General features: G+C 33.9%; 1 protein-coding gene across 1 annotated transcript in view; it reads left to right on the forward strand.

Annotated features, from left to right (window-relative positions):
* The window catches only part of HFM1 (HFM1, ATP dependent DNA helicase homolog), a 119205-nt gene that overhangs the window by 36600 nt on the left and 70601 nt on the right, over nt 1–12004 (forward strand). Inside the window, exons 6-16 of the mRNA XM_027838076.1 lie at nt 3320–3390; nt 3711–3843; nt 4508–4659; nt 5282–5359; nt 5582–5740; nt 6107–6307; nt 6395–6483; nt 6775–6818; nt 9221–9322; nt 10604–10749; nt 11448–11542. Coding sequence (XP_027693877.1) covers nt 3320–3390; nt 3711–3843; nt 4508–4659; nt 5282–5359; nt 5582–5740; nt 6107–6307; nt 6395–6483; nt 6775–6818; nt 9221–9322; nt 10604–10749; nt 11448–11542 — 1270 coding nt within the window. The remainder of the gene's footprint in view (nt 1–3319; nt 3391–3710; nt 3844–4507; nt 4660–5281; nt 5360–5581; nt 5741–6106; nt 6308–6394; nt 6484–6774; nt 6819–9220; nt 9323–10603; nt 10750–11447; nt 11543–12004) is intronic.

The following is a 12004-nucleotide window of genomic DNA, read 5'->3' on the forward strand; positions in this document are numbered from 1 at the left end:
AAGAAAGAAAGAAAGAAAGAAAGAAAGAAAGAAAGAAAGAAAGAAAGGAAAGAAGGAAGAAAGAAAAAGAAACAGAAAAAGAAAGCTTTCAGTGCATAGCTGCATGATCTGGCAAAACAAATCCTACATCAGCCATTTCTGAAAATGTGACCCCATTCATTTTTTATTTGACTAATAAAATAAAACATAATGTATAACTGATGCCTAAAGTCTATCAAAAGATTTACAAAAGGTAGAAAACCAAGTATTCAATGGTACATCCCCCTTCTCACTAGCCATCTAAATTAGAATGGGAGATTGGATTTAGATTAACAGCTAATTTCAATAGACTGTTTCATTACCTATATGATAGTAAAGAAAATTTTTTTCTTCAAGTTTTTCATTAAAAAGACAGGCTACAATTTGAAGAGAATGGTCTTCAAGCAAATTTTTTGTGATATATATCCTTGGTGAAACAAGTTCTCTTATTAAAATCCTGTTGTTATTTAAAACAGTTACCCATATCTGTGTAGACTGATTTATTCCCTAATAGAAAGTTCATTTGTTGTCAAAGCCACTGGACTTCTATACTTTATTACTTCCAAGTGTATATTTAAGTTGGAAAGATAGAAAAGGTTTTATATAATTTGAGATTTTTGTAGAGTACTTGAGCCAGAAATCATCTTAAGAACCTTTTTGAATATTTTAATATATTTGAATGCTCCCCACAATGCTAGATTTTTCAGAGTGGCCCTGCCACAATACCCTTGTCATTTTCAGTTCTGTGGAAGTTTCTTTTTCCCATGATATAACATATAATTGCAGTGACACCGCTGAGAGTTTGTTGAACCAAAGCAAAAATGTGGTGTCAAGTGATGATAGTGATAATAAATGATGTTAGCAGTCAAGTTCTCTGTTGAGCTAGGAAGACTGATTCTTCATCTAGTCTGAAGCAAACATTAGTTTTCCTGAATGTAAATTGATATGGAACTGCCTAACGAGAGAAAAACCAGCATGATGTCCACACTTGTGACCTTGTTACAAATAAATATTTCATATGAAAAGAGACATTTTGAGGGGAAAAAATTAGATTCTTTCAAAAGGTGCTGTATTGACAGACACAAAATTAAATTTCCACGTTGGTACAAATACTCTATTACTGTCTGCACGACAACAATTTAAACAAATTTGGCAGAAATGTGGTTAATTTGCTAACTTTATACATGAAATAGCATAATTAGAGCCCCTAGGTAGGTTTTTTTGGCTGCCTATATTGCTAATATACTTGTATAATTAACTAGCTACTATAATCTCTTTAGCAAATTGGTACCAGGGTTAGGTTATCAGACTAATTTCCAAAATAAAAGAGAGAAGTTTCAGTTAAATCAAGCAAGAAAACAGGTCAGTCAATAAACATTTATTAAGTGCCTACTGTGTGCACTATGTGCCTACTATGTATGCTACTCTGAGCAAAAAACAGTCCTTGCTTTCAAGTTCATAGGTTGGTGTTTTTACAATATGCATATAACTATAGCCAAGCCCTTTTGCTGCTGTTTAATTTTCCAGAGACCATCCCTGGAGGGAATTAAGCCACTCTATCCCATCGTACTTTCTCCTAGCACCCTTAACCTTTCTAATTTTTGCTCTGAGAGTTATAATAAAATCAATACTACTATTGACCTCTGAAAAGGGTACGTCAACAAGCTGCACTGTTGTTCCACTTTCTCTTCTTGTGATTTCTTTGACCAAGACACTCTTCCTTGGCCACCATTTCCCATTTTTACTATTTCCCCATTTCCCCATATTCAAATGTAAGGTCCTTGAGGGCAGGGACTGTCTTCACTTTTATATTTGTATTCCCAATGCTTAGCATAATACTTGGCACATAATATTCAATAAATGCTTATTCATTACAACAATGCAGAACATAGTCTATCTGTGATGTATTTATCTTGTACAATTCTAGTCCATGTTTTGTAAATTCTCTATAGGGATTCCACCCAATGTGTTGGGAACCCTTTTCTGGTTATTTTAACATTGTTGCATAGCATTGGAGAACCTGAGCTGTTCATCCATCAGTTTTACTATATGATCAGCTCACTTTTTTTTTTTTGGTGATATGCATTTCTCTGATCACATTCTTTATGCCACTCCTCGGTTGGTCATGTGTTACAGCCTATTCATACTCACCATTTGCCTCTCCATTGTCCTTTGGAGTTAATACTTTGTCAGTTGTGGTATTCTGTGACTCAGCCATATAACACCACTGAAAGAATATTGATGTTAAAAAGATGAGCCTTTATTTAAGGAATTAACTAAGTGTCCTTAAAAGCACTCCATAATTTCCCAAAGACAATCCAGCCTTCTTTCCTCCTCTTATTCAGTGCTGGGCCAAACTCATTGTCCATGCATAGTGTATTGCCAAAAAAATATAAACTGATGGACTAAGTCTTTTGTTTGTATTCTAAGTCTTTTGTTTGTATTCCTTACCCTCTTGGTTTTTCCAATCTGAATAGTTAGGCCAAACTCCTTTGAATGATTATGGATCTCATTTAGAAGTGTCTGCACTACTCTAGGACTTGAAGAAATAAGCATGAGGATCATCTCCAAAGAGGAGTATCTGGAGGTCCTCGACATCCGTAGACAATCTTTCCTCTATTTAGACTCTTTTGTACATCTTCTTCAACAATGGCAAATATCTTTGGGCAGCTTACGTCTTTCTTGATAATAATAATCAGAAGGTGATTGAACAAAGTTACCTCTGTTAAATAGTTTAAGGACTGTCTCGACATGTAATTGGGAAAAACTTTTCTTTCTCGTCTCTTTATCAAGGATGCTTTTGATGCCTCTGTAGATAATTCTCATGAGTATTTTTCTCCTTTGGAAAACCTTTACTCCTACCCTTCTAGGTGAAAATGATCTTTCTATCTTTAAATTTCTCATAGAACTTTTCCTGGACCTTTTCTTTTCACTTGCTTCCCTATCATTTATGTCTTCATTATTTGTGTATATTTCTTTTGTGTCCTTAGATTGCAAGCTTTTTTTAAGAGCACAATCTATGTCACATTCTTCTTTCTATTTCTAGCACCCCTAATGCCTTGAATGGAGTAATTGCTCAATAAATGCTTGTTTGAATACATGAATGAACTTTATGACAATTAGAACTATCCAGGAAACAGGCAATCTTAGTGAGGTAGATGTTCAAACCAACACTACTAACTACATATCAGGGATTTTTTAGACGTGTTTTGGTGACTCCCCTGTATCTGGAATGTATTGTTTTAGGCACCTTCCCACTCTAAGATTCTGTGATTCATTGACTCCTTGATATTATCTTAAGCTGCACAATTTAGAAGCATTTTCAAAGAATTTCCATATTTCAACTATATACAATCTAAAGCTTTGGATGATGTAAGTATGAGATTTTTAATTCAACGATTATTGATTTATATTCAGTAAATTTATTTATATTATACTTGAGAATAGGGGAATGGTTTCTGTTTCTTTTTTCATATTTTTTTCTCATAAAAAATGATGAAAACATTGTTAATGATATATATTAAATGCTAATGATGTTATATATGTCATCTCATGCAAGTTCTCAATTTTAATATTTTAAAGGGTTTGTAATTTACTTTTTGTAGTATTCTCACATTATTTTTCATTAAAAATTGATACTGTATTTTTAAAGTCCCAATATATTTTTTGAAATGTTTGAAATGTGTCTCTAGCTTCTTTATTCAGATAGGAATTTCGTAGTTTGTGCTCCAACTGGTTCTGGGAAAACAGTAATATTTGAACTTGCTATAACAAGATTATTAATGGAAGTTCCACTACCCTGGTTGAATATTAAAATTGTTTACAGTAAGTATGTTGTCTCTTGTGTAAACTAACCATTAGCTAATAGCAGTAAAATATAAGTGAAATAAAAATTATGTCTTCAGCAAGTAATAATACCATTTTGTTTTTCCTTCATAAAATATTGAAGAATATACCATGTTGATTTCTGCATACTATTAACTGTTCTCCATCTTTACAGAAGCAGGAGATGGAAGAACCAAGTTCCCTTCCATTCTTTTCTAATAGCATATGAGTTGATTGTGACTTTAGTTTCAATATAGACTTTTCAGGGCTATAAATTGGAAAAGAAACTAAGACAATTTGAGAACTGGAACTTTATGGTTTTTAAAAGGATACACAAAGTGAACATAGAAAATGAATATAATAGGGGCAGCTAGGTGGTGCAGTGGATAGAGCACCGGCCCTGAAGTCAGAAGGGCCTGAGTTCAAATCCTGTCTCAGACTAAGACCAAACACTTGACACTAGCTGTGTGACCCTGGGCAAGTCACTTAACCCCAATTGCCTAAAAAAAATGAATATATTACAATTTTTCTGCTTTCAACTAGAATCTAGGCAGCCTTACATTCTTAGATGTATATTTTTGATCACAGTTTATTCATCATTTTATGCATACTCAAGAAGAGTGCATTAAGTCTTAAAATTAAGAATTCTTTATTGCTATCACAGTGGCACCGATAAAAGCTTTGTGTAGTCAGCGCTTTGATGACTGGAAAAAAAAATTTGGACCCATAGGATTGACTTGTAAAGAACTAACTGGAGATACAGCCATGGATGACTTGTTTGAGATTCAGCGTGCCCATATTATTATGACAACCCCAGTAGGTATTTTTTAGAATTTATTTATCATTTGGTCTATTAGATGGATTTTACTTTACTCGATAAAGAATGGATCATAGAAAAAACACTTTGTTGTTATCTACCGGTACACTAAATTAACACAAACTTAGGATCAGAAATATTTGGCATAGCCTAAAAAATAAATACCACATTAAGTTACCTACAGTAACTGCAAGTTTTAAAAAATAGCCAAAATCTCTTGTGACAAGCCTAACAGATTTAATAAATTTCCCTCTCTTTTATGTTTTCTTTATATAGATTTGTGTTTGTTTATATATCTACTATGTTCTTTTTAGTTTGGGCTAGCCTTGACATCATAGAAAGATGGTATAGTTTGACAAGACAGAATTAAAGGTACTGTTAGGTGGAAAACTGAAAATTTTATGGGCAAACTAAAAAAAGTGAGGAGGTATAGATTGTTTTAAACCCATTTGCAAGACTAGTTTAAACTCCTTAAATCATGATTTGTCTTTTCAGGATACTTTTAGGATAAGAGATCTATAATTAGCTAGCTTTGAAACATTTGAAACAAAATCCTGTGATGTCTTTGTAATTTGTTACGTTTATTGTAATTACTGTATATTTCAAATGATTTTTTTCCAGGAAAAATGGGATAGCATGACTAGGAAATGGAGAGACAACTCTTTGGTCCAGTTGGTCCGACTGTTCCTCATTGACGAGGTATAGAATTCGTCCTTCACTTTTAGACTGAGAGGTAAAAGGAGGACCCTAACAAGAAGGGAAGAGTCAGATATTGTCAACTACAGCCTTTGCGTCTGCAAGTGGCAGTCGTGCAGATTTACGCAAGGATGAGCTATCAACAACTCCGTGGATTTAACCTGTGATACTATGTGATGCTAAAAAATTTTGAAATCATTGATTGTGCCTTGCTTTCTTGTTTAGGTACATGTTGTGAAAGATGAAAATCGTGGTCCGACTCTTGAAGTTGTGGTCAGTCGAATGAAAACCATATCTTCTTTATCTCAAATTCCAGAAAATTCCAGTGCTGCTATTCTGGTGAGATTTGTGGCTGTGTCTGCAACAATTCCGAATGTGGAAGATGTAAGTGATGATTTTAACAATTTTTTTTATAATTTAATAGCCATAAAACAGTACTAGTGAACTATTCTATACTATGTACATTGCATAACTTAAAAATCAGTTCTTTTGGAGAAGAATGAAAATTCTAAGCTTATGTTTTCTTATCTGTAAAATGGGGAGAATTGTGCACACAGTACCTATCTTAAAGGTGGTTATTTAAGGTACTTGGTAAACTTCTTTTTTAAACTAGACCTATGATTTCATTACAATCTGAGAGAGTTTCTTGGAGGCCCTGAGAACACAAGTGACTTGCCTAGGGTCACACAGTGACTACTATGCTATTATTTTTATTTTTGTTTGTTTTTGGTTTATATTTGTTATTTGTAGATTGCCGAATGGCTTTCAGATGGCAAGAGGCCGGCTAAGTGCTTGAAAATTGATGAGAATCACAGGCCAGTGAAACTGCACAAAGTCGTGCTTGGATTTCCGTGGAGTAATAACCAGAATGAGTTTAAGTTTGATTTATCTCTCAATTACAAAGTTGCCAGTGTCATACAGACTTACTCCAATCAGAAACCGACACTTGTGGTATGAAGTCACCTGTTGTTTATTTTTTTAATGGACTTTTGTTCTTCACCATGATTAATGTCAAAATTGTGATGAATTCATTTGCAGTTTTGTGCCACAAGGAAAGGGGTGCAGCAAGCAGCTTCAGTTCTCTCAAAAAATGCTAAATTTGTCATGACAATGGAACAGAAACAAAGGTATTCTTTTTTTTTAAATGCTAAAAATAGTCTGTGGCCTGAGTTGGCAAGTTTTTCATCATTGTAACCTTCTCCTAGGAACACACTTACCTTCTGGGTTGGGTGGTGCTGCCTTTACATGAAATGTTATCATTCTCTTTTTTCAAGTATAGTTTTTATTCATTATTTGGGCAAATAATTTGATAGATGTTTGTCAGATTCTAAGATAACTCATAAAAATAGTTTTTATAATATTCTGATGATCCTGTGAGTGGAAATCCTAATGATTTTATGGTATCTTTTCTTACATAGGTTGCAAAACTATACACATTCCATAAGAGATTCCAAACTGAGAGGTAAGTCTAAGATTCAGAGAATTGCACTGTCAGAGTTGGCAGGGCCTTGGCCTCATCTGTACTTGGACAGATAGATCTGTTTTATGCTTGAAAACCTCTAATGAAGGAGATCCCACTATCTCCCAAGGCTTTCTATGACTCTTTTGGAAAGCTCTAATTCTTAGGAAGTTTTTTCTTGTATCAACACTAAATCTGCCTCTTTATAACTTTGTAGGAGGACCATTGCAAAGAGGAGAAGAGTACTATTTTAACCCTACTGATAAATATGAGGCCTTTTTTTAAGGCAGCTAAAGATCTCCTTGCCTTTTTTTGGTTATCGTAGTATGTTAGTGACATATTGAACTTGTATTCAACTCTTTAAGACAAATTGTTGTCTGGTTGTGTCTCCCCTATCTTGTACATGTGAAGATGATTTTTTGAACCTGCAGATGAGACTTTGCATTTATTTCTATCAAGTTTCATCTCATTAGCTTGGCTCCACATTTTAGCCTCTCAGTATCTTTTTGGGTCGTAACTATTATTTAATGTGTTCATGATGCGTTATAGCTTTGTGTAATATCCAGATTTGATACATGTGCCTTTTATGCCTGTATCTAAATCATTAATACAAATTTTAAGCAGCTCAGATCCAAGCACATATCTTTAAGGCATTCCTCTAGAGACCTCCTTCCAAATCAACATCAAACATTGATGACCAGACATTCCATCTCCCTGCTGGGCATTTTCACTTGCTGTCCTTTACTCCTAAAATTCTTACCCTCTTCATCTCTGCTTCCTGTATTCCCTGACTTCCTTCAAGTCCCGGCTAAAATTCTACCTTTTATAGGAAGCCTTTCCCAATCCCCCTCAGTGCTAGTGTGTTCCCTCTATTGATTATCTCCAATTTATCCTGTATATATCTTGTTTGTACATAGTTGTTTGCATGTTGTCTCCCCCATCATACTCTGAGCTCCTTGAGAGAATGGACTGTCATTTACCTTTCTTTGTATCCCTAGCTATTTAGCATGCTGCCTGACACATAACAGGCATTTAATAAATGTTTATTGACTTACTGACAGTTAGGATGCTTTTATATTAGTACCTGCAAGAGGTGATGAGGGTTTGAATTACTATCATGGCCGTGTGAGTAGAGAAAAATGACAGACATGAGAGATGTTGTGAAAGTAGAATCAATAAGATTTGGCAACTGATTTTATTTGGGGGGAAATAGATGAGGGGTGGAGGAAGGTTGAAATTTAAGGATGATTCCAAACATGGCCTTTTGTTGTTCTTAACATTTTTTACCAGGTTCTGCTTATTCTGAGCTCAAACTCAGAATATTCTGATAGGACTAAGCTGTACTTTTGTATTTATCCTCCACTACTTACTCTTGCTTCCATTTTCTGTAAGTCTTTTTATAAATTTGTTCATTGATTTGTTTATGTATTTCCATTGATCTTTTTAGATAACTCCCATCTATCTTCCTCTTTGGGAATGATATCTTATATCTTCAAAATTTCATCTTTAAGAACTTTCTTTCCTTCATGGGCTGTTTTTTTTTTACTAGAGAATGTGAAATCATGGGATCCTACCTAGGCTTCCTCTGAAGACTTTGAAAGCTTCTTTCCCCAGATCTATGGTACTTGTCATTTCCCTAACTTTTTTCCTCCCACATTACAAATTCTAATTTTGAGCATTCACTTTGCTGCAGGGTTTCCATCATTTCTATTTCAGCAATCCATTCTTCTTTGTTGTTAAGGATCAGATCTGGAATAGACATTCTCCTTGTTGATACTTTTACCTTTCAAATTATGAAATTGTCATTAAAATAAAACAAGGGATTATTAGTTGTTCTTATTTGGAGGGCAAGAGAACTCCAGCAGATATCTGCATAATTGCATTCTTCTGTAACTACCAGGCTTATGATCTGTTTCTCAAATTCCTCATCTATGTTTTCTTTCTGTACAGTCTGTCTTTGTACTCCAGTGACAATATTGTTTCTGTTGATAGTTATCCAGATGTGTCCTACTGTGCGTCTCCTTTCTGGTTTCTGAATTTTCTCACATGAGTATATCTTCTTAATTTTCACGGTCATATTCTGTTTCTCTTATTATCCGTCCTGTTCCATTTGAGCCAGGTTTGCCCTTTCACTGTCATTTTCCAATAATGGGGTCCTATTCTATCAAGTCTCTGTGTAACTTTTTGAGTTAAAATTATCTCCTTGCCTTAGGACCCACTGTGCTTGTTATCCATACTTTGTACTTATGTGTTTAAACATTTGAGGCTAAAGATTTTATTTTCAATGCTTTATCTTCATTTATTATTGAGTTCATTTAGAGGAAACTTTTCAGATGTAGGATAAAATTAACGAATTTCTCATTGAAATGCTACAATAAACAGCAGATCAAATATTTTATTCATAGATCTCTTAACATGTGGTATTGGTTACCATCATGCTGGTATGGAGCTATCAGACAGAAAAATTGTCGAGGGAGCATTTACAGTTGGAGATTTACCAGTCCTTTGTAAGTAAAACATTACTGATATTTGAGAAGATCTTGTTTGAGAAAGGAAAGCAATGGTCCAGTTAGTCTCCTTTTAGTTCTACTTTTGGAAAGGAATCCTCAACAATTCACGTATATTTAAATGTTTACAAATACAAACTGTCTGAATGTTAATTATATTGTAGCAGGGTTTAGGATGTTGGCCAGCCTCATTTATAGGTTACACCTAATACAGTCACTTGAGTCTTTCCTGTATTTAATCTTATCATGCTGAGCCCTAAGGTAGTACAGGTCTGTGTTTGGATTATTTTTTATTAAACAACCTATTTCTCATTAATTAGTTGGTTTGAGCCCTCACTACAATTTACAAATATTATTTATTTAACAAACTGGAAAAACTTCTCTTTGTATTTAATCCCTTAACCTCTTAGAATTAAGTAAATATTAAAATGATTAAATAACTAACTAACAATGAAATTAATAATAAAATAAACACATACATAATTACTTGCAGTATTTTAACTGTGAAGAATCACTATGATATCACCTCAGACCCTTACTTTAATGACAAATGACTTGTTTTCACTTATGCAAACAAACACAATTCTACTATTCAGTTTACTTCAGGTACCAGATAACATCTCTCAAGAGTCTTCATGATTTTTCTCTAGATGAATTAAATTCAGTTTCTTAGGAAACAAGTCATTTTAGTCTTTTTTTTCTTTGTCTTCTGTAACTATCACAAGTAACAGTCTTCCTCGAATGTATAGAAATGCAGGTTTCTCCCAGACTCTTCATAAAATTCTTTTATAGTATTTCTTCATAAAATAACAGTTAAGACAGTTCTAACAAGAAAGAAATTTCCTCTTATTTTTTTCTCTTTTTTCTTTGTGGCTTACACACACACACACACACACACACACACACAAACATTTATTTATATTTATATTTTTATATGTATCATATCATGTATATTACATATCAAAATTAAATTCACACATACTTTCCTTAACTCCATAGGGAGAAGCACCTCCCAGAATGACAATTGTGACTGTAACTCCACGCTGTCATCCAAAACTACTCTTCTCAACATTATATTTGACCCTTTAAGGATATAGTGACAGCATATGTAATCTCTTTTGGAGAGCTTAGTGAAACAGATGTTATAGCATCCTGTAATGAAAACTTCAAAAGTAACAGTTTAATAGATAATTTTGATTTGTGCAATTTTATAAATTTGAAATGCCTTCCTAAAATGCAAATTATATAATTATGAAATTATCATACTTTAATTTTATACAGTTACTACCAGTACCTTAGCTATGGGAGTAAATTTACCAGCTCATTTAGTAGTTATAAAATCTACAATGCACTATGCTGGAGGAATGTTTGAAGAGTACAGTGAAACAGATATTCTGCAAATGATTGGTAGGGCTGGTCGTCCTCAAGTAAGTGATTCTGTTTTATTTATGCGATTTTAAAGAAGATTTAGTTCCACTTATTTTTCGGTGTATAAAAGATTTAAAAGATTAGATTAGGTTTTTATATTGTTCATGTGGTATTTGTCATATTATTGTTTGGTAAATTTAATTGAGATTAGGACAAGATTGGAAATTTTTTTTAAAAAGTGCTTTCAACCTAGTTGCTCCCAAATTTACCTGCTTGTTCCCTAAAAATCATACAATAACCTTCGCTTCTCTCTTTCTTCATTCCTTATCTAAAACTGAGGGATAGTGGCAACAGTAAGAGATTCCCATGGTAGAGTGGGAAATAAAAGCAGGCTTTACAGGGAATTATTATAGCATTATAGGGGTGGGGAAAGACTTTGTTTTACAGAGATTTATTGCAGCATTTGTCTGCTGCTTTTCCTTGAAGCTCAGCCTTTGGACTGAACAACTACACTGAAGCTTACAAGGTATATTTGGTTCCCTACACACACGTGTATTTTAATCATTGTCACCTTTCATACAGAGAGCTCACAGCCCTCGTACCAAGTATAAGAGTTTCATATAATGGACTGTGCATAAAAGTGTTTGCCAGGACGCAGACTAAATGAAAGTGAGATCAGATTGTTTCTGGAATTCTGTTGTGTTATTCTGGAGGGTTAATATGAGGATTTTCTGCTGCATTTCTGGGTCTTTTGTAGTTTGACACTACGGCCACTGCAGTTATCATGACTAGGTTAAGTACGAGGGAGAAGTACGTGCAGATGCTAACTGGCACCGATACCATAGAGAGCAGGTATGGCAGAGACACATAGACTTTCAGAAGACAGTCACATTGAAAGTTGCTTTCTTTGTTCTCATGTGTTCAACTGTAACTTTGTTCAGCAAAAGAAATTGGTCAAGTTTTTGATAATTAACTAAGTTTATCCTACAGAAAGACTTAAGAGGTTTTGGTGATTCTTCAGAGAGTTTGACAATTCCCTATTTAATTTAATTGAATACTGAACAACCAAGCGGAAAATCTGGGGGTTTGGTAGTGAGTACAGGCAAATAATTTCATTGAGGAGTATTTTTCCCCACTCTTCAATTTGTTCCTCAGAGGATATCATAGACATAGCCACTAAAAGAGAAAAAGGAAAAAAAGATTTATTTTCTTCATTTCTCTACATATCTGTAAGATTTTTAAAAAATTATATAGTATTTGTGTCTTACTAGCAAAAGATCCGGTACAGATCCAAGTTTTTTTTGTTTTTGTTCA

This window comes from Vombatus ursinus, unplaced genomic scaffold (assembly GCF_900497805.2).
Source record: "Vombatus ursinus unplaced genomic scaffold, bare-nosed wombat genome assembly UNPS02014825.1, whole genome shotgun sequence".
NCBI classification, from domain to species: domain Eukaryota; kingdom Metazoa; phylum Chordata; class Mammalia; order Diprotodontia; family Vombatidae; genus Vombatus; species Vombatus ursinus.